This window comes from Galleria mellonella, unplaced genomic scaffold, assembly GCF_026898425.1.
Source record: "Galleria mellonella isolate WM207_F2 unplaced genomic scaffold, CSIRO_AGI_GalMel_v1 utg184, whole genome shotgun sequence".
NCBI classification, from domain to species: domain Eukaryota; kingdom Metazoa; phylum Arthropoda; class Insecta; order Lepidoptera; family Pyralidae; genus Galleria; species Galleria mellonella.
In genome coordinates, this window is record NW_026442025.1 from 3006997 (window position 1) to 3028543 (window position 21547).

The window sequence follows — 21547 nt, forward strand, 5'->3', positions numbered from 1 at the left end:
GACATAAGAAAGAATATTAGGACGGTAGTCTACTACTCTAATTTAAGATTTATCGCGGTCGGACAGCAATTATGATAAAATTCTGTATATTGGAAACATCTCTAGGTGGGACTGTGAATATATCTCATTGTTCAGAAATCAAATTCTTAAAATCAGGACAGAATGACGGAGAGGAAATAAAATTAAACTGGTTCTTTATTTTTTATTACAGGACAAAACTTGTATTAACAATAATGTTCTCTACAAAAATATTTTTTTGATTAGCTGAAACTTATAATTATATGTCTATTTATTACGTTACTAGGTACCTATATAGGTTAGGAGCCTAGCTATTACTGAACGTATCACAAGCTGTCACGTTTGTCACAATCAGCTGGTCCTAATCCTAAAAATATACAATTGTAAATGTTTATGTTTTTACCAAACCTAAAATATGAATTCACGTAATATATTCCGCTTGTCTAATAAACTGCCTTCACTTTTTCGAAGGGGGTATGGATATAAAGTAGTTAAACGGCCTGATCCGAGCACCCTAAAAATGCCAGTGCCGGGATCGGCGCCGAAACTCATGGATATTATAAAAGAAAAAATAAAACTTAATGGCCCGCTAACTGTAGCAGAATACATGCACATTGTTACTACAAATCCCACAGAAGGCTATTATATGAAGAAAGAAGTTATAGGTGAAATGGGGGATTTCATAACATCACCAGAAATAAGTCAATTATTTGGTGAGATGGTTGCCGTTTGGTTTTATTCTGAAACGCAGAAAATGGGTCCCGGTAAACCGCTTCAGATCGTTGAACTTGGGCCAGGAAAGGGCACGTTGATGTTTGATCTTCTAAGGGTAACCACTTATTGTGTACATTTTTATTTAAAAATATCTATTAACCTGTACTCTGACCATTGTGACACTGTTACCTGCATTAGAAAGCAATGTTTTAAAAACTATATAAGAATTCACTAAAACACAATTTACGAATTCAAAAAAACATTTAGTCATGAAATTGTATCAATATTATTATTATATTTATCTTGTCCACATAGTTTTCACTCAATATAATTTTTAAAAGACCTGCTGTTACTTATGTAAAATATTATACTTACTAATTTTATAAATGTAAGTATGTTTACAATCGGTATAAAATTTAAAAACTAAATTAATTCTAATTAAGCACCCTGTTTGTATTTAGCCTTTTATATATTAGTTTCAGAAATGACCAACGGAATAAATGAGTAAATGTCTAATTTTTATTAATAAATATAATTATTTATTTTATATATTGTTCTCAGGTGCTGCATCGCTTTGGATACCAACCTAAAGATCTCAGTTTGCACTTAGTAGAGATTTCAGAGACCATGCAGAATGTTCAGGCCAACAGACTCTGTATATCCCATAGGTCCACTGATTTAAAACTACCCTATAATTATGAGGTATAGTTTAAAATTATTATGTGTACTGTATACCTAATGTAATGTAATATTCCTATAGTAGAATTAAATCTTAATAAGATTAAAATAAAAGTAAAGAGATATAATAAAAGTGTAATTAAACAATGTCTATACATGTGAGATATTTAAGAAAATAGTTTTTAGATTTTTTTCCATTTGTTTGTCTATATTTAACATCATACAAAAACTACTGCACTAAATTAAATGCAGTTATTACAGTTGCATACTGGAAGGTATAACTTAAAATTTTGTGTTTTTTTTTTTAATATTATTCTTGCAAGAAGTGACCAAAATCATTGGTTTTACTATATAGTTTCACACATACTCTATAGTTGACAAAATGTTAGTGAAAAATATAATTAAGTAAATATTTTTAGTAAAAGATGCTATTTTAAAAAAAAATATTGTTTGAGATAGAAACTACCATTAATTAATAAAATAACTTTTTAATTCAATAAAAGCCTCTTTTAAATAAAAAATTCTGCAATATTTATAACACAATCCTTGTACTCATTTGACATTTATTAAGTATATAGTAAGATATCAAATTATGGTAGAAAATGTTTAGCATGTTGATATGACATTAGTATTAACTATTAGGTATTTAATGGAATGAACTGAATTACAATTATTTATTTACATATTATTATATCCAGGGGGAGACAGCAAGTGGCATCAAGGTGTACTGGTACAATGACCTGAAGAAAGTTCCCAACAATTTCTCTTGGTTCATAGCACATGAGTTTTTCGATGTGCTACCTATTCATAAATTTGAAGTAAGTAATTGAATTTTATTTTAATTGATATTTTTTTATTCAATATTATTAAACTAAAAATAAAAAAATAGTTAATTTTATGTAATTCTAAGATAAGAAACCAATTCAAAAATAAGAAACTATTTTGTAATATTAGAAGTGACTACCTATACCAATTAATCTCCTGTCTATTTCTCTATTTGGGTTTATATATATATATATATATATATATATATATATATATATATATATATACTGGTTTTCTTTTAATGTTACATTGAAACTAGTCATTTATTTGTATTACAGAAAACAGAAAATGGTTGGAGGGAGATCCTTATAGATTTGGACTCTGCTGGTAAACTCCGTTATAGAATCTCGGCTGAAGAGACCAAATCTGTTAAAACACTCATTAGGCCCCCGTTGGATATATGGAGACAGAAATGGTTGGAAATCAGTGGACTCTGGAGTCTGGGTGAATCGCAAAGTTAAAAACTAGCACAGAGGGTGGACAGAATTTGGTGGCATAGCTTTAATAGCCGATTATGGACATGAAGGAGAGAAGGGTGATACATTCAGGGTAATAAAGACTTCAGGGACTAATATCAGTGTTTCTTATTTCTCCGTTTCGTGTTTCTTTATCTTCCTGAGAATTTATTACTAACATTTTACGCACACTGCCCGCTATTAATGCTCCTTTTTACTCAAGGTTTGCTGGAAGAGAACTCTTACAGAGTTAAGTTCGCCTGTTGTACATTTTCATTTAATATAGACTTTAAACTACGTAATTTTTGTGTAGAATAAAATATAAATAAATAAATCTCATTATGTACCCAAATTACAAGCTTTGCTTAGGATAGGATTTTTTAATATGCCCAATAGCATTTATCGCTTTTTTTTTTTATTGTAGGCATTCCACAAGCACAAAGTAGTGGATCCACTCGAATCACCAGGAGCCAACGATCTCACGGCCGATGTGGACTTTGCCCAGCTTCGTATAGCCGCTGCAAAGTCGCCAGGAGCGGAGAATTACGCCATCGTATTGGGACCGGTGAAACAAAAAGACTTCCTGGAGAGATCACAGGCCGAAGTCAGATTGCAAGTATGTACTTGGTTATTTTTTAACTAAACAGTCACAATAATAATGATTGCAATAGCTCAGGGATTAAAATAGATTCATTATGAGAATTAAATGACGTTATATTTGAAACTAACCATTTAAATTAAATTAAACCAGATAAACCAATTAAACCAGAGGGAGACTTTGTACAAAAGTCGATTGCTTGGGTACCTCTGTCTCATTCGTATTTTAACCGTGAAGCAGTTGTGTTTGCATGGCTCTGTTTCGGTTTGAAGGGTGGGATATGGCGTGAATTTACTGGGTACAGAGGAATAATATCTGAGTCCTTAGGAATGGCAACGTATGGGGGGGTATCATGCGCGAAACAGTATACTCTGTTATGTCCATGGTACTGCTCATGTCTATAGGCAACGGTTACCACTTTCCATCAGGTGGGCCGTCAGCTTGTTTGCCATTCTAAGTTGTATAAAAAAAAAAGGTCTGGCGGTCTAAAGTTATTATTTTAATGTTTCATGACAAAACTTATAGAAATTAAGTTCTTTCATAAGTCAGACAATACTGGACTGCTTCAGGGAATTCTAAATTTAAATACCAGCTTAAAAAATCGGAATGCTTACATTTATGTTTAGATAATTTATTATTATTTAATAATTTGATCATTTATAAATGATTCAATCATTGTTCAGGCAAATGCAGTGTAGGACAGCTCCCTGGAGTGATAACTTCAAATGCATTACAGGGAGTCATTGGATGCAGGTGATTTAGGACCATTCATTATGGCAGTCTATGAAAGAGGCCTATGTCCATATATGTATATTGGCTCAAGGAGACCCGATTTCTCCGCTTCTTTTTAACTTAGTTACGCATAAAATTTGTCATCACATTGAACATGTTGTCATCTCACAATATGCTGATGATTTTGTGCTATACTTTAGTCATGAAAAGATTATAAATTGCGAAAACAATATACAAAATGCATTAAATTGTATGATAATGGCTTTGGAAGAATTAGGTTTAAATATATCTGAAGTGAAATCTAAGATTTGTGTCTTTAGTCGAGGACGCAGAAAGTATCAAACTAAAATAACTATTAATAATATTCCTCTCGATATTGTAGATAGTGTTAAGTATCTCGGTCTATGGTTAGATAAAAGGTTGCTGTGGAACAAGCACATAAGTGAGGTTCAAGAAAAATGTACAAAATTTTTAAGTATATTGAGAGTTTTAACAGGGCCTACTTGGGGTGTTCATCCAGTTCATTTGCGAAGATTGTATATTTCATTAATAAGAAGTAGGATAGACTATGGCTGTTTTTTGTATGACAGTAGTGCTAAAAGTAATATTGCGAAATTGGACAAAATTCAAAATCAAGTGTTAAGGTATATTGGTGGGTTCATTAAATCTACGCCTATTCATACTATGGAGAGTGAAATAAGTATTCCTCCACTTAAAATAAGGAGACGCTATCTTGCTTTTAAATATTGTCTCAAAGCTCTTTCTGTATCAAACAACATGTCTACAAAATTGTTAGGTGAATTGAATTTACTCTGCCAAACAAGGAATTGGGCACATAAAAAAGAACCTTTATTAATATCAACTTTCAACACAATCAAACCAATTCATGTTCATTCTTGTCATCCTCTTCAAATGTTTTCATTAGATATTTGGGTTACGGGTATTCAGATTAATAATATAATTAGAACAGAAGTAGAATACATCACAAATGCTAAATCTTCTTATGATACAAATTTGCTAAAACATGAAGTCGTCAAAGAAATTAATGTGAAATACAATGATTGGCATAAAATATTCACTGATGGAGCAAAGTCTACGGGTGGGTTAGGCGCAGCGTTTTGTGATTTAAGTAAAAATCATTTCGGTTGCTTTAAAATCAATTGTAATATGTCTATTATGTCAGCGGAATTAATTGCAATTTTAGAAGCATTGATATATATCTCATCTGTCATAAATGTTAAGAAATGTGTAATTTTATCAGATTGTAAGAGCGGATTACAACACTTAATTTATTGTGCATCTGGAAAAAGAGGAATTCCTATTGCTTACAAAATTTTAGAACTCATTCATAAATTAAACCTAAGCAAAATTGATCTAATACTGCAATGGATTCCAGCACACGTTGGTTTACGGGGCAATGAAGAAGCAGATCGTTTAGCTAAACTGGGCATAGAGAAAGGTAGGGAACATCAGTCATTACCACATTTTACTGATTATATATCTAAATTCAAAAATCAATGTCAAAAAGATTGGAAAGAATATTTTAACGAAATTTCAAAAGAAAAAGGCATTTGGTACAAAACTATTCAGGCTGAACCACCACATATTCCTTGGTTTTGTGGAATTAAAATCAATAGGTACTGTATTAAATTAGCTGTTCGTTTACGTTCTGGTCATTATCCATCAAAAAATTTGCACATATGATGGGAAAGTCCTTGTCACCCCATTGTCAAACTTGTAGTACCATCGATGATGTGCATCATATTCTATTAGAGTGTCGTATTAACACGAAGGAAAGAGAAGAATTCATGCGCCACTTTAACTTAAATAAATTGAATGTTGGTCTTATTCAAACTATGTTAGCTGAACTTAAACCAGAAATTTTTGAACATCTCTGTAAATTATTGATGCCCATTAATTCTTCTCTTTCCGCGTCTAGGGAAGGTAGATAAAGTTTAGTTGGAGAAATCAGTTCAGGGTACAATAGGACTAGAGATGGGCAATCCACCTGGGTGGGTTTAAAGTCTGGTGGGTAAAAACCGGGTGTTTTGGGTTTATTGGGTTTAAACCCCATAAACACCCAAATTTTTGGGTGTTTATGATTTTGTACTTCATCATCGTCATCTCAGCCGCAAGACGTCCAGTATACTGGACATAGACAATATTATTATGCAGCCTACAGAATAAAAAACTTTTAATTTGATTTTGAGTTTATTAAGAAAGAGATGAAAGTAAAATGTAAAACTACAGTCAATCACTGTCAGATTCAGAGTTATTACAAGCGATGAATTGTATAGGTTCGATAGGCTCTATTTCGTCTAAACTGTTATGTTCATTTACTTGCTCAATGAAAGCTTCTAAGGTATTTTCTTCATTAAACTGAATGTCCTCGCATTCAGCTTTATGTTTAAGATTCCAGTTATAACAAATGAATGAAATTTTTTCAGTTCTTTCAGTTGTAAGTCGATTTCTTTTGTTATTATGTATGTAGCCTTGGATACTAAAGGAACGCTCAGTGGCTGCCGAAGTACAGGGAGCTGATAGAATACGAATCGCTACTTTGCTTAACTCAGTGGAACCACAAATACCTTTCCACCATATTAGGGGCTCAATGCTATCTAATGAGCTCCATACAAATCCTCTGGCCCAAAAGTTTTCTTTAGCTTTATAACACGCCAAATCTGCCATTACATTTGACAAACTTAAGTGTTGGCTTAAATTGTAGATAAACTCCATACCCTTAAGTTCTTCCTCTTGAGTAAGTTCGACTCCTAGAGTCCTGGGGTCTAGAATATATGCTGCAAAATGTATTGGCCTCATTGCCATATTGCATCTTGAAGATACTGATGTTAGAATCTGCTGTTTGCTTTCTTCGCTCAATGTCGAAATCTCATTTAATGCAAAACGTATCTTAGCTTGTACATCTCTAAATGTAATGTATGTGCGATGCAAACGATTCTGGTCGCTCTCTAAGTAAAATATGCTTTCAGTGACTGGTTCCAAAATACTTATACATTCCCCTGTCTTCGTCCAGAAATCATCACTTAGAATTAAATCTTTAATATCTCTTGAAATTACCACATCTTCTCTAACTGTTAATATTTGCAAAGCTATCTTATTTGCTTTCAAACTTTTTAACGAAGTAACATGACTTCCCCATCTTGTAGCACAAGGCAATTTTAGTGTTTGTGTAGAATCTTCACCCTGCCTTGATTTTATCAACAAGGAACTTAATCGTTGACTCCTTTTAACAGTTTTTATTATATTTATGGCTTGCATAATAAACACAGTTACTTCTTGTATCTTTACAATATCTTGGCACAACAAGTTAAGGATATGTGCACAGCAACCGAGAGGAACAACATGTGGATATTTGAGTTTTGTTAATTCGAATGCCTTTTGTATATTTCTAGCGTTATCGCCAATAAGTACAAGAAACTTATTTGCTCCATACACTTTCATTACTTTTTCAACTTCTTGGCTAAGGTATTCACTAGTGTGAGGATTACTTTCTGTATTCAAACTTTTAACGTATGCAGGTTGAGGTTTTGATATAAGAAAGTTTATTATTCCTTCATTTCTTAAATTAGACCAGCCATCGCACTGAAGGTGTAAGTAACTACAAGCATTTAGTTCCTCATTTAACTCAAAACGCATTTCTCTATATATTTTATCTAAGTATTTTGTCGCTAAAGCTTTACGTGAAGGTATTTTAAATTTTGGTTGCAATTTTTCGAAAAATTGTATCCATAAAGGATGTTGCACCATCGATAATGGCGTCCCTGTTACAAATATAGCTCTCGCTAATTCTGTTTTTATATGATCATCGGTGTCTTGAAACTCAGCATTTATTGTAGTGTTAGCAGACGACGAGGGGCTTATAAAAGAATCATTTGTCTCTATCTCTGACAGTCCAGACATTTTGGTTTTGGACGAGCTATCTTTTATAAGTTTCATAGAGTCTTTTAATGTTTCTGGAGATTTTGGACAAGTGATAAGATGTTGAAGCATTTTGGCAGCATTACTGAATTTGTAGACCTTATTACAAAGCTTGCAAGAAACAGACTTGTTTGGTAAAGTACGGTAGTGCTCCCATATGCGTAAATCTTTAGGTCTCCCCATTGAACCTAAAAAAATGAACGATGATTAGTTGGTCTGACGAAAATTCAACAATAGAGTGCCTATTTTTTTACAATGATTATTTCTTGTTATTTACAATAAATTTATTAAAAAAATAATAAAATAAATACAAAAAACCTTTGTAAAATTACATCTCCTCGGAGGATTAAACGCAGACGCTAGTTTATTATCGTATTGTTCTGTATTTTTCTCAGCAACTTCTTTAATTCGATTAGGTACTTACGCATATTATGTTAAAAATAAATATCTAGTACACATCTTAGGCTATCCACCATTATTATCCAATGACGACTCTCAGCTAACTATGCACTATCATCCAAAATAAACGTGTATGGAAAATTTTATCCCAGTCGGTTGAGGATTGAGGATAATTGCATCAACATACGAACATACCTACATACTTTTATTTACATAACGCAAGCTAAATAAAAGCTTGTAATAATACATCTAATTTTAAGTTAAAATTGTTAAGTGATCATGATATAATTGTATCATTCAAAAATCCACTTACCTTTAATTATTTCTTGTTAAGTATAAATATTATTTCAAATCTGCTCCCTTAATATGCACTTTTTTACTGCTTTTCCTACCTAACACGTTACCAGGAAGTCACGTTACCAGAGTCAGAGTAATAGTGAACACGTTTGACAGTGATTGTCGTCGCCTCATATTCAGCGTCGACGAATAGGGGAATCCCCAGTCATAATGTATTGCATGCGTGGCGGTCTTACTTCAAATCCATAAACAAAGAGATAATTACAGAACTCGATACTAGATGGCGCTGTTTTTGTTTGAAGAAAGTTTGCGGGCTAAAATACATAGAATTTCATCAATGACTTCCACAAAGAACAACATTTCTGTTTTTTCTAAGTCCGTATCTCTTCCGTATATTTCATAAGATATAAGCTTGGGCTACATTGTTATGCAACGTGATTTTGTCGCTGTCTTGCTAGCAGGGTTGACAGATATACGATTTAAATCGTACTCATACTATTATTTGTCTATTTTTTAATGTACGATCGTAAAGATTATGATCGTAATTCGCACAAAAACATACGACTTTTTGGTTACCTGGCAACATTTTTATTATGAAACGAACATGCTCACATCATCAGTCACATGCAACAATTTATTGGGGATTTCCCCTTCACATCTGGCAGTCCTGCTTGCTAGAATATAGGTAAGTCAGCCACAGTTACTGACGATCGATATTTAAAGGGTATTGTTTTTGTGCTAAATATTTCATAAAAACGTTATTTAATACTTTGTGGATTATTAATTTAGTTGATAATCACTGGAAGTAAAATGGATGCTAATTTGAGAGATCAAGATCTTCGTATAAAACAGTTAATAAAAGAAAATCTACGTAAGTACTCTTTTTATACCTAGGTAGGTAAGGTATAATAAACACAAAAGGTACTTAGATCGCGTGTGTTCGAAGCATTTATTCTAATAAATTTAATTTAAAATTGTAGAAAGAAAAAATGTCTGCCAAGCCGTAGCCGAAGCCGATCTCCAAATATATTTGGCGATAGTGAGACCCAGTGTCCAGATGATTTACCCAGCGTCGTCGCAACAAAGAAAAAAACGAGGATAAAGTAAAAGAAAATTTACTGAAAGAAGAAACAAACTGTTCTAAATGCTTAATTTATGGAGAAGAGGATAAAAGAAATGAGTATTTCGGACTGTTAGTGGCTCAAGAATTTAAATATATACGGCCATGTGTGCGAACGAGGTGTTATGAAGAAATTTTAAAGTATCTACGGGAAGCAAAAGGCCAACATGTTGATCAACTGCAACATGAAAACACTGAAAATTAATTACTTTCATTTTATTATATATAGATTTTTAAAATTTCCTGAAATATTATTAGTTAACGTTTTATTTAATATTGTAGAATTGATCAATACAATTTATAAAAATAATTTATTAGTATTACTTACATATTTTCAAAAAAATACGTAAAAACCTATTTTTTTGGGTGATTATGGGAGTTTATGGGTGTTTATTGGGTTTTTACCAAAGCACCGGGTTTAAACCCGGTGCTTTGCCCATCTGTAAATAGGACTGATATACCTGAAGAAGGTAAAAGCCCTTAAAATATTAAAAAAAAAAAAAAAAAAAAAAAAAAATATATGTATATTAATTAATTATATATAATCCCATGCATATAAGTTAAATATGTACCTAATACACATATATTAATAACTATAGGCACAAGGAAAATAATCATAAAATAAATAATTATATAAATACATACATAAATAAAGAATGCCAATGTTTGAAATGAAGAAACAATCAGATAGAGTAAAGATAATCTTTCACTTGTCGCTTGAAAGCATCAATGGGTTCATGTCAAAGGAAATTGGGTCTAATAAAGACGGCCTAGAAACTGTTGCCACTAGAGGGCGACACTTTAACACCAATAGTGTAAAATCAAATTTATTAATAAGAATTTGTAAAATAGAGGTTTGTTTAAATCGAAGTATTTGGCGTTCCATTGTTTCTGCCTACCCTAATGGGAGACAGGCGTGACAGATGTATGTATGTAATTTGTAAAATAGGTATAATTAAATAATAGAAGTTAATATAGCGGCTACGATATTTCCAGGTATTAATAGACAACGCTAAAACAGAAGAAGATAAAGAAAAATTGAAGAGCGCTTATAAAATGCTTGTGGACCCCGCGAAAATGGGCGAACGATTTAAATTTATGGCATTTTTTCCTTCGTCGATGGAACAAATACTGGACAGATATCCACCTCTTGGTTTCTCGACACCTAAATCGTGATATTATTGTTTCTAAACTTTGTATTTTAGGTATTTAACTATTTTATGTTGTTATTGTAAATATTTTGTTCAATTAAATAGTTTTATGACGTTATTGTTCAATTTTATTTTGTTTACGTAGAGAGTATGTTGTTCCTAATTACAAAACACGGGGGAAAGGGACTGTTAGCAATGGAGTTTGACAGCCCCATTGCTAGCAATATGCCTTATTAGGTCAACTTCCACATGGTTCTCCCTGGAAACCATCGAGAACAATTTTTGTTGAATTCGTCACAAAGGGCTAGCTGACCTGCTTCATCCTCACCTATCATCTCTCACTGGTACCCCGCCAGTGTACACCGCTAGCGCGGGCGGGGTTACCATTCTATTATCACCAATAAAAAAAAATACGAAACATATATCCGCCTGTCCGTTATTCCAAGGACGGGAATCAGTCGTTAAGATTTTTTATGCTATCAGTATACACTGGCGGTGTGTCGAAGCAGTTCAAGTGGCCCATTGTAACGAACTATATAACAAACAAACATAGGTACTCCAACCGGGGATAGGGAAGAAATTGTTAGTAATTATTACTGGTCTGGTATTTTTAAAATTGATTAATTTTGAATTCATGACAAGAGATCAAACGATCTGATATCGTATTCTTTTTTTCCCGAGATTGCGCGATAATGTTGCACGATATTAAACCGTTATATTATTTATCATTATTATCTATAAACGGAAAAGGGGAAGGGATTGTTAGTAGTCGAATTGCTAGTAATAGGTCCCTGTTAAGTCGACCTCCACGTGGTTCCCCCTGGAAACCATCGAGCTGAATTCCAGGTGTATTTTTATCATGATGGACTTTTTTTAATGAATGATAATGTAATAGTCACTGATAATATAATACTATACTAGTAATTCTGCTTGCGCTACTGGTATACGAGGTTTGTCCGGAAAGTACGTATAAAAGTTTTTTAAAAATTTTATTTTACAATTATTCAGGTAAATCAATTTTATCCCCTTCAAAGTACTCCCCCTGTGACATAATGCACTTGTGCCAACGCCGTTTCCACTGTGAGAAGGCTCCTTGAAAGTCCTCTGGTTGTAGGTTTCTCAGCTGCCCCGTCGTAGCTTTTTTTATCTCATTTATGTCCCCCAAATGCCGCCCCCGAAGTACCAATTTGGTTTTGGGAACAAGAAGAAGTCACACGGGGCCAAATCCGGCGAATAGGGGGGTGTTCGGTCACCGTAATGGAATTTTTACTCAAAAACTCACGGACAACAAGAGAGGTGTGGGCAGGGGCATTGTCGTGGTGAAGAATCCAACGCCCCTCTCGCGCCAATTCTGGACGAACTCGTGCCACACGAGCTTTGAGGCGTCTGAGCACATCGACGTAGAATTTTCCATCAACTGTCTGGCCTGGAGGGACGAATTCTTGATGGACAATCCCCCGAACATCGAAAAAAACAATCAACATTGTCTTGACATTTGAGCGGGATTTTCTTGATTTTTTTGTTCGTGGTTCCCCGGATGTCTTCCACTCTTTGCTTTCACGGCCATTCTTGCCGAGTTTCGAGAGAAACTTCATTACGACGCGCTGCTCTTCAACGGAAGCGGGCTCCATGCCGACGGGGTTTCGTTAAGAGGTAACTTCACAGATGGCGTGACAAGCCAGTTCGCACCGCACGGCGGTCAGACCAGAACTGAAGCATTGTTAGGGACATAAGGAAGGGGTCCTGCGCTTACCTGGCCTCCCCACTCCTCTTTCTCGCATTCCAGAACACTTTTATACGAACTTTCCGGACAGACCTCGTACAGAGGCGGGTTAGTATATACAAATATAAAGAATTACATAGAAGGAATGATAAAACAAAAAGTTGCCTCCTTTCTTCTTATACAAATATAATTAGTAAAAAGAGGACGATAAATATACCATCGGTTACTGTGATGTACTCATTAAAGTTGAGACTGCAAGTCCCCCCGCTCCTGCCACTCCTCTGGGTGACGTCCGGGCGGGTGGTCGTGTGAGTCGCATTGTGACATATTATTGTTTATTATTTCCTACACCTACCTACCATACCAGGAGGACAGCACAAAATTGGCGACGAGGTGAAAATTTGTAAGTAAAAAAAATATATATATATGTCATACGACTACAAAATTACCTGTTCTAATCAGTCCAAAGAGTGTGTAATTATCGCGTTGTTATTTTAATGTAACTTGACACGAATAACATTAAACTGTTAAATTTCTAAATTCACAAGGAAGAGAGAAGATAATTTATTAATTCTCAATCAATTTATTAAATATAGAAAAGACTAAAAGCAATTTCAAAAAGAAATAAAGACTTGATTCTATAAATTGTATAGAGAAAGCAAAATATTGATAAAACATATTACGGTGCATAGTACGTTTTGTAATTTAGCGACACACTGTGACTGATTTTAACGCGTTTGCGCATCATAGTCGTACAATAACTTGCTATACATGCCTAAACAAATGGTCGGCGTTTGTTGATGTCTAGGTATACCGTACCGCAAGCTTTCTGTTTATATTTACATCACAGTATAAGTGATTATAACAGTTGAATTCTTAAGATAAGTGGTTCGGGGATACCAGCGAATACTGACTATACATACAACAAAATGTGCCTGCATGTATTAGCCGAGTCGGAGTAATTATTCTGACAAATAAAATACACCGTACAATCCGAATGAGCAAAGCCCATCAAATACATAATTCTACATAAACTGTAATCTATTTAGATACAAGTTTATGCAATTGGTGGTTCCGATTATAGAGGTTGCTTCCATAATAAATAGATTTGTATGTAGGTATAAACCTAATACAAATGTAATTATCATAAGATAATTATGATATATTCAAACACTTCACATTAACTTCATTATTTGACAGATATTTGGTAAGAGTTGAGGTTACGATTTTATTTTTCTTACAAGGAACCAGCAGAATATTAGCGTTGCCGGTAGTTCTCTGCTTAATTCTGAGTTGGTTACCCTTTCGCCGTTAGGGCACATAAATTTACCTACATATTTATGTTGGTTTATAAGTTCAAAAGGCTGTGTTTGTAACTGAGAATAATCCATTTATCCACCTGTACAACAAGTACAAGTATTCGCATTTACAATATTGTTGCCTACAATTATAATAGCATACATTATTACGGTAGGTAGGTATAATCATTTAATAAAAAATAAAATAAAAATAGCCTTTATTCCTGAATTACAGATTCTTTTTTAAATTGTAAATATGTATAAATAATTAATGTTGACATCAGCAACATCTTATTTTTCAGGTTGTTTTAGAACAATCATTTTAGTATAATCATTTATAAACACAAAATTCTCGGAAAAAATATAATAATAATAACTTATAATATTTTATTCAGATTCAATCCTTGACGGGGTAGTCAGACGCATTTGTTGACTACGATATACGGTTAATATATTTGTTAATAATAGTAACATAATTGGTTATTTGTCGATTATCATTAGTTGACAGTATTTATATAAATACGTATAAATAATGTACCACCCATAAAATTCCCGTTTTGCAAATTGTCTTATTATGACATCTCAATTGTCAAATCGTAGAAAAATGCATTTCCTCAGATCTTAAGTTAAAAGATAATTCTACTAAAATAGAAATAAATATTGTGGAAGCAATTCAATAGAGACTGATGAAAGATCAGTAAAAGGACACCAAAGAAACCAAATCTTGTAAAGAGATTTCAAACGAAAAGAATATACGGTATATGAAATGCGAGAGTACATATCAAAATAGTTATGATGCACAATGTGTTGCAAGAAATAACTTCTGCTAAAAGTGTGGATTTATATACCATTTAGGTCAAAAGCAATATCGCACTAATCGAAATAAGCGCATGAATGTGCAAGCGCTAGTTATATGGCGAAATAAATAGTATAAACCAAATAATCCATCAAGTAAAAAATAAATAAAGTTACCAAACAATCATTCAACTCTCCTATAACTACATTCATACTGAATGTTGAACATACTCTATTCCACTATAAAATATCTTGCCAAAATGGTGGAACCAAATATTAACTATACTCTATTCCACTATAAAATATCTTACCAAAATAGTGGAACTAAATGTTAACCATACTCTATTCCATTATAAAATATCTTGCCAAAATTGTGGAACTAAGTGTAACTCTATTCTATTATAAAATATCTTGTCAAAATGGTGGAACTAAATGTTAACCATCCCCTATTCCACTATAAAATATATATCTTGCCAAAGTGATGGAGTTACATTAAACATACCCATTGATTTGGGTACAAAACTAGTATACCCATAAATTCGGGTACAAAACTAACATACCCATCAATTCGGGTACAAAACTAACATACCCATCAATTCGGGTACAAAAGTAACATACCCATCAATTCGGGTACAAAACTAACATACCCATCAATTCGGGTACAAAACTAACATAATAATTGACATAATATTATATACCCATCAATTCGGGTACAAAACTAACATAATAATTGACATAATATTATATACCCATCAATTCGGGTACAAAACTAACATAATTATTTATTTATTATTTTATTTATTCATAAACAAAAATTTGTATTTGAATGTTATAGTAGATACAATAATTTCATACACTATATAAAATATAAATTAAATCAAGCATAAAACAAATATTATAGTCACTTAGTCATCTCTTAACATAAACAATATAGGTATATATTCAAATTTACTATAATTAGAATTCGTCAATTGAGTACAGACACCTTTCTAGCAGTAATGACTTCAATTTTGTCCTGAAGATATTTAAATCATTCAGTGACTTTAATTCCTTAGGCAGCTTATTAAATAACACCACCGCTTGGTTTCGTGGACAATGTTGTACTATGTTAAATGTGGGTATAATAACCTTTTGTAAATCCATCCTTCTTGTAATTAATCGTTGTTTCATTCTATCCTCTGATTCATATAAATGTCTATTTTTAATTAAATCTATTAGCAGAACATGAATATATAGGCTTGGAACAGTTAGTATTTTTAGTCTTCTAAAATGTCCTGCACACGATTCCCAGGGAGGAATATGAACCATGGCTCTAATGACTCTCTTTTGTGCTATAAATGCTCTATTTGTGTTATACTTGTAGCTATTTCCCCAAAATTTTATGCTATATCGTAATCGCGATTCTACCAAAGCATAATAGATTGTCAACAACTGGTTTTCTGTAAGCTCTTCTCTCAGAGTACGAAGTGCATAGCATGCAGAGCTTATAGCGTCGTCTACTGCACTTACTTCAGCTTTCCAATTTAAGAGCGAATCTAAATATATACCTAAGAATTTCATTGTTTCAACCATTTTGAGAGCTACTCCATTTACATGTATACTAAGGCTTTGGTTATTTCTAACTGTTGTTTTAAACACCATGACATTAGTCTTAGATGTATTTAGTATCAGGTTATTTACTGAAAACCACGTGTTAAAAGCCGTCATTACTGCATTAGTCTTATTGCTCAAATCCGTTACATTATTACCAGAAATTACTGCATTTGTATCGTCAGCAAAAATAACTATCCCAATATCAAAGAACAAATTGTACATATAATTTATTAAATCATTCAAAAATATTATGAAAAATATTGGGCCTAATACTGAACCCTGAGGTACACCTCTTGTTACAGTTGCTAGTGCTGATTTATATGACTTTTTCATGCCATCGTCATCTATGTCTACAATTTCTACAAACTGTTTTCTGTTTACTTAAATAGGACTTCAGTAAGGAAAGAGATTTATCTGTAACACCATAGTAATGAATTTTATTTATCAGTACGTCATGGTCAATAGTGTCGAAGGCAGAGCTCAAGTCCAGGAATATTCCAGCTACTTTCAATTTTTCATTAAGTCGTCTTGTTATGTCGTCGATCATAGTATCTATTGCATCAGACGTTCCAACTCCTTTTTGATATCCAAACTGACGTCCATTCAACAACTTATTTGTATTAAGGTGAGTCATTAATTGTACTTTAATTAACTTTTCAAAAATTTTTGATAATATTGGGGGAAGAGCAATTGGTCTATAATTATTTACATCAGATTTTGACAACTTCTTATGTACGGGAATAATTTTTGATATTTTTAATTGATCTGGAAAAATGCCTTGATTAATACATGCATTAAATAAATACGATAAGGGCTCTGCCAATATGTCAATATTATCCTTAATTATTTTTGAGGGCATATCATCGTAGCCACTTGAATTTTTATTTTCCATTTTCTTTACTACAGAGGTTACTTCTGATACAGTAGTTTGTCGGAACTCAATGTTTTTTTCAGGCTTCAAACCATTTCTGTGTAATATTGCCATTGCTTCTTGAATATTTGTAGTATTTATTTTTTTACTGCAATCAAATTTATTAGAAAACATTTCTATAATTTCTTTAGGATCTTTGATAGTTATATTATTTGATTTTAGTATAATTTTCTCATGTATAGTCGAAAAATTGTTATTTCTATATTTATTTACAACTTTCCATATTTCTTTGTTGGAGTTTTTACAATTATTTATACTATTTTGCACAGTGAACGTTTTTGAATGTCTAATTACCTTCCTGTAAATATTTATGTATTTTTTCCGATAATTATATAAGCTCACGTGGTTATGGTTATTATCCAAAGTACAGAGAATACGTTTCATTTTGCTAGAAACTCTAATACCCTTTCGTTACCCACTTCAATTTTCCATTATTACGAATATTAGTTTTGATTATTTTCTTTCTAAAACTTTTTCTAAAAATATCACTGAATTTATGCAAAAAGTCATTTATACCCAATTGAAGCCATTTCACTTTCTTTAAGCTCTGTCTAAAATTTCTATTATTGTATGCATTAAAAATTCTTTTTTCAACGCTTATATATTTTTGCTTCCATTTTTCTTGGTTAAAATTTTCTGATAAGACTTGAGTCATGATAGCTGCATGCCCGTCTGAAAGTCCATTATAATCTACTGTAGTGTTAGTAAATGAATTGTCTGATAGGTTTGTTAATAGATTATCAATACATGAGTGGGATTCATTTCTCACATATGTGATGTCATTAATAAGATATCTAAAATTATACGATTTGATTAAGTTTATAAAGTCAACTTTCATTTTACTTTCTTTTGCTAAGTCAATATTGAAGTCACCACATATTATACATTTCTTATCAAAGTAATACTGTAAAAATAATTCAAATTTTTCAATAAAAGTGTCAACGTTAGAACCATTTTGATAACAACAAAAATAATTTATCCCTGTGCTAGAATCCTGAACTCCACATATTTCAAAATGCCTTTCATCACTGAATTTTTCACAAGCAACAATATTTTTTGCTTGTCTGTTCTTATTAACTAATATTAGAGTGCCGCCTCTCTTTTTATTAATTCTAGAATAACATGATTTTAAATCATACTTCGTAAAATTTATTGAAGTTAGAGAATCCATTTTTAAAAAATGTTCGGAAATACAAACGTAATCAGGTGAATTAGGAAGCATTTCGAAATATAACTCCAATTGATCCAATTTCGTTCTAAGACCACAAACATTTTGATAAAATATGTTTGTAGGAGCGCATGCAGTTAAACCTTTATTACGCGTATTAAAGACGAAAACAAGTATCTGAATTTTCATTTTCATTTTGATATTCAACTCCTGCTTGCGTGGCCTGTATCACATATTCTGTCTCCGTCTGAGTGGACTGAGATACAGATGTTCTGGTCAATGTATTTTTATATTGTGAACTTATGTTATTTTTGCTTTTTTGCATATATATATTATATTTAATTTTATAGTCAATCATCAATATATCTTTAAGCAATCTTTGGCTAATATGCGTTGTAAAATAATTTTTGTATGGCAAATATCTACTGAAGTCCATGTTAATGAAAGTTACATTTTTAAATTGGTTACAAATCATTTTTAGGTTACTATTTAGTTTACGTTCATTTAACACAAAATTTTTTGGTATTTCTCCTATTAATACATTAGCTTTACATTTTAAATTATTTAAAAAACAATACAAGTACGATATGCATTCATATGGATTCTTATCATGTATACCACCCAAAACAATTATATAATCATTTTCCGTCAAAGAGTTCTGAGATTGTACTTTCTGACCAATTATATCACTCAAACGTGCTCCTGGTTTAAAAGTGCAATGTACTTTGTATTGTGATCCTAACAAATTTTGCATTTTTTGTCGCAGTCCTCTTCCTTGTTCATCAGCCATAATAATTACTTTTTTCTGCTGGATCGATTCTACATTTAATTTTTTCTTTGTAGTAGTTAATAGGACAGAAGGAGAGACAGAAGCGGATATATTGCTTTCTGGATTATCTTTACATGTATCCGCACAGTTTGGTAATGATTTCAATATATTTATATTATTACAGATATTGGAGTCCTGATTCTTTAACTTAGGCGATGTGCATTCTGTATGTAATAATTTTCTTGGTATATTGGTACATAATTTCTTATTTATGTCTAATATATATCGGCTAGCTTCTAGCATATTATACGATGTGATATTCGATTTAATTGAATGTTTTCTTTTTGAAATTGGTGTGCTTGTTCCCGATTCTATTTCCTTATATAATTTATTGATTTTATCCTTTGATTGTAGTTGCAATGTTAATTGTTTATTCTCCAAGAGTAAATTTTCTATTTCAGTATGAGCTGATTTTAGTTCAATATTGAGTGCTTCTATCTGTTGTTTCAATTCAGCCGTTTCTTCACTGTCTTCTAATGAGGCATTTGGAGCGCTTCTTACGGTGATATTTGATAAATCTAAATAAGGTAACGAATTACTACGCTGTCGTCTCATTGTAATGAATTCTTCGTCCATCTTTTATTAGGATGTTTTTTATATTAGTATTTAATATCTATATAATCTTCTGAAGAAATTTTTTACATGTAGACAATTTCCGTATATACTATGAATAACAAAAAGGTCTCATACACGTGTGGATTCAAACCTTCGGACACAGAGTTAACAAACTGCAATCTTATCAATGCTACCACTGTTCCATAGCGACGATTCTGTCTTGTGCCGTTGAAAAATATTTTCGATTTCAAGTAGGGTATTTTTATTTATTTATTTTTTCAGATCCACCTTCATGTTAGAAAAAAAAAAAAAAAAAAGTGTACATACCAATTTCATGTCCATTCAATTATATCATATAATACAACGTTTTTAAGTTACAAAACATCACACAGTATAGAGCAGTAACAGTTTTCTGCAATAATGAACACCTTAATACTATTTTTTTTAATACGTTCAATATTTTACGATAGCACTCTTTCATTTATATATCGTTTGTTTTTTTCACTGGGATCGAATTTAATCGTTGCTAATACTAATGTGTATTAGTTAATATAGTATTGAACGATTTCTAACACTTTTTAAGATATAGAAAAACTTTAAGTATTTTTAAATGAATTTTAATCTGGAGCCTTTGTTTACGTGACAGGTGACTACCCACTCGTAATAATTGACATAATATTATATACCCATCAATTCGGGTACAAAACTAACATAATAATGACATAATATTATATACCCATCAATTCGGGTACAAAACTAACATAATAATGACATAATATTATATACCCATCAATTCGGGTACAAAAGTAACAATAATAATAATAGTCGACAAAACCTAGGACTACTAAAAAAAAAAAAAAACTAACCAAGAAAAATCTGACAAAATTCTAGGACATATAGTCCTAAAGACTCGCTGATGTACTGGGCCCATTTAAAATGTCAGTCTTGGTTGGATTTGGAAGAAGTAGAGAAAAATTGTACTCGCAGCTTATTGTGTACCTAAGAGACTGCTATGATTCTTTATATATTACAATTAAGTTGTATATTAATTTACTAAACACAAAACAAACAAAAAAATCCAAAATTCAAATTCAATATCTAAATGAACATCAGTTAGATATTGATCATAAAATCAAGTATTTAGTAAAATAAAATAGTATAGCTCAAATAAACAGAAAATATAATCGAACTTGTAGACAAAGCTGCGAATTGAGTTTCTCTAGTCATACTTATTTTAAAGAATAGAAAAAAGGAATATAAATCTGTCTGTCAAGGGAAAAGTCCTAAACAAAAAATGTGCATGCTAATCTTGGTAAAAAACATGTTACAATTACTACATAATTAAAATACCTAATATGTATTTACTGCACACACACAACAAGATAAATTTATTTGCAAATAAATTTATCTTTATCTAAACCTGGCTTAAAAGATGCTTATTATCAAATTGAGATTAGAGAGAATGTACTTAACTTTTTTATAACAAGCAAGTGGTTATTTCGTTTCGATTACGATCCTACTACAATAAATAATTAAAACTCTATTTATTTAAACAGTATTTAACAAATCTCTGTTTAAAGTGACTAAATATTATATTATTTAGTCTGTGTAACAATGGTACTTGTAATTTAACGTGTCAAAATCCATAAATTATATAAATATAATTTATTACTTTAAGTATCTTTATTTTTAATAACAGAGACTTACCTTAGTTTAAATATAAACAAAT

At 31.9% G+C, this 21547-nt stretch overlaps 2 protein-coding genes across 2 annotated transcripts; one reads left to right on the plus strand and one right to left on the minus strand.

Moving 5' to 3' along the window:
* LOC113512062 (protein arginine methyltransferase NDUFAF7 homolog, mitochondrial) lies at nt 1-11044 on the plus strand. The gene is given in 7 exon segments (XM_026895834.3): nt 1-847; nt 1294-1434; nt 2109-2228; nt 2514-2717; nt 2719-2784; nt 3115-3306; nt 10772-11044. Coding segments are annotated over 7 exon segments (1317 nt in total). The 5' UTR covers nt 1-433; the 3' UTR covers nt 10952-11044.
* A 6805-nt stretch (nt 11045-17849) lies between these two features.
* LOC128200464 (uncharacterized) lies at nt 17850-20520 on the minus strand. Its single transcript, XM_052893950.1, has 2 exons — nt 20209-20520; nt 17850-20106 (listed from the first exon to the last, which is right to left on the minus strand). Exon 2 carries the CDS (start codon nt 19837-19839, stop codon nt 18592-18594), a length of 1248 nt encoding a protein of 415 aa, XP_052749910.1. The 5' UTR covers nt 19840-20106; nt 20209-20520; the 3' UTR covers nt 17850-18591.
* Between the last annotated feature and the right edge of the window lie 1027 nt (nt 20521-21547).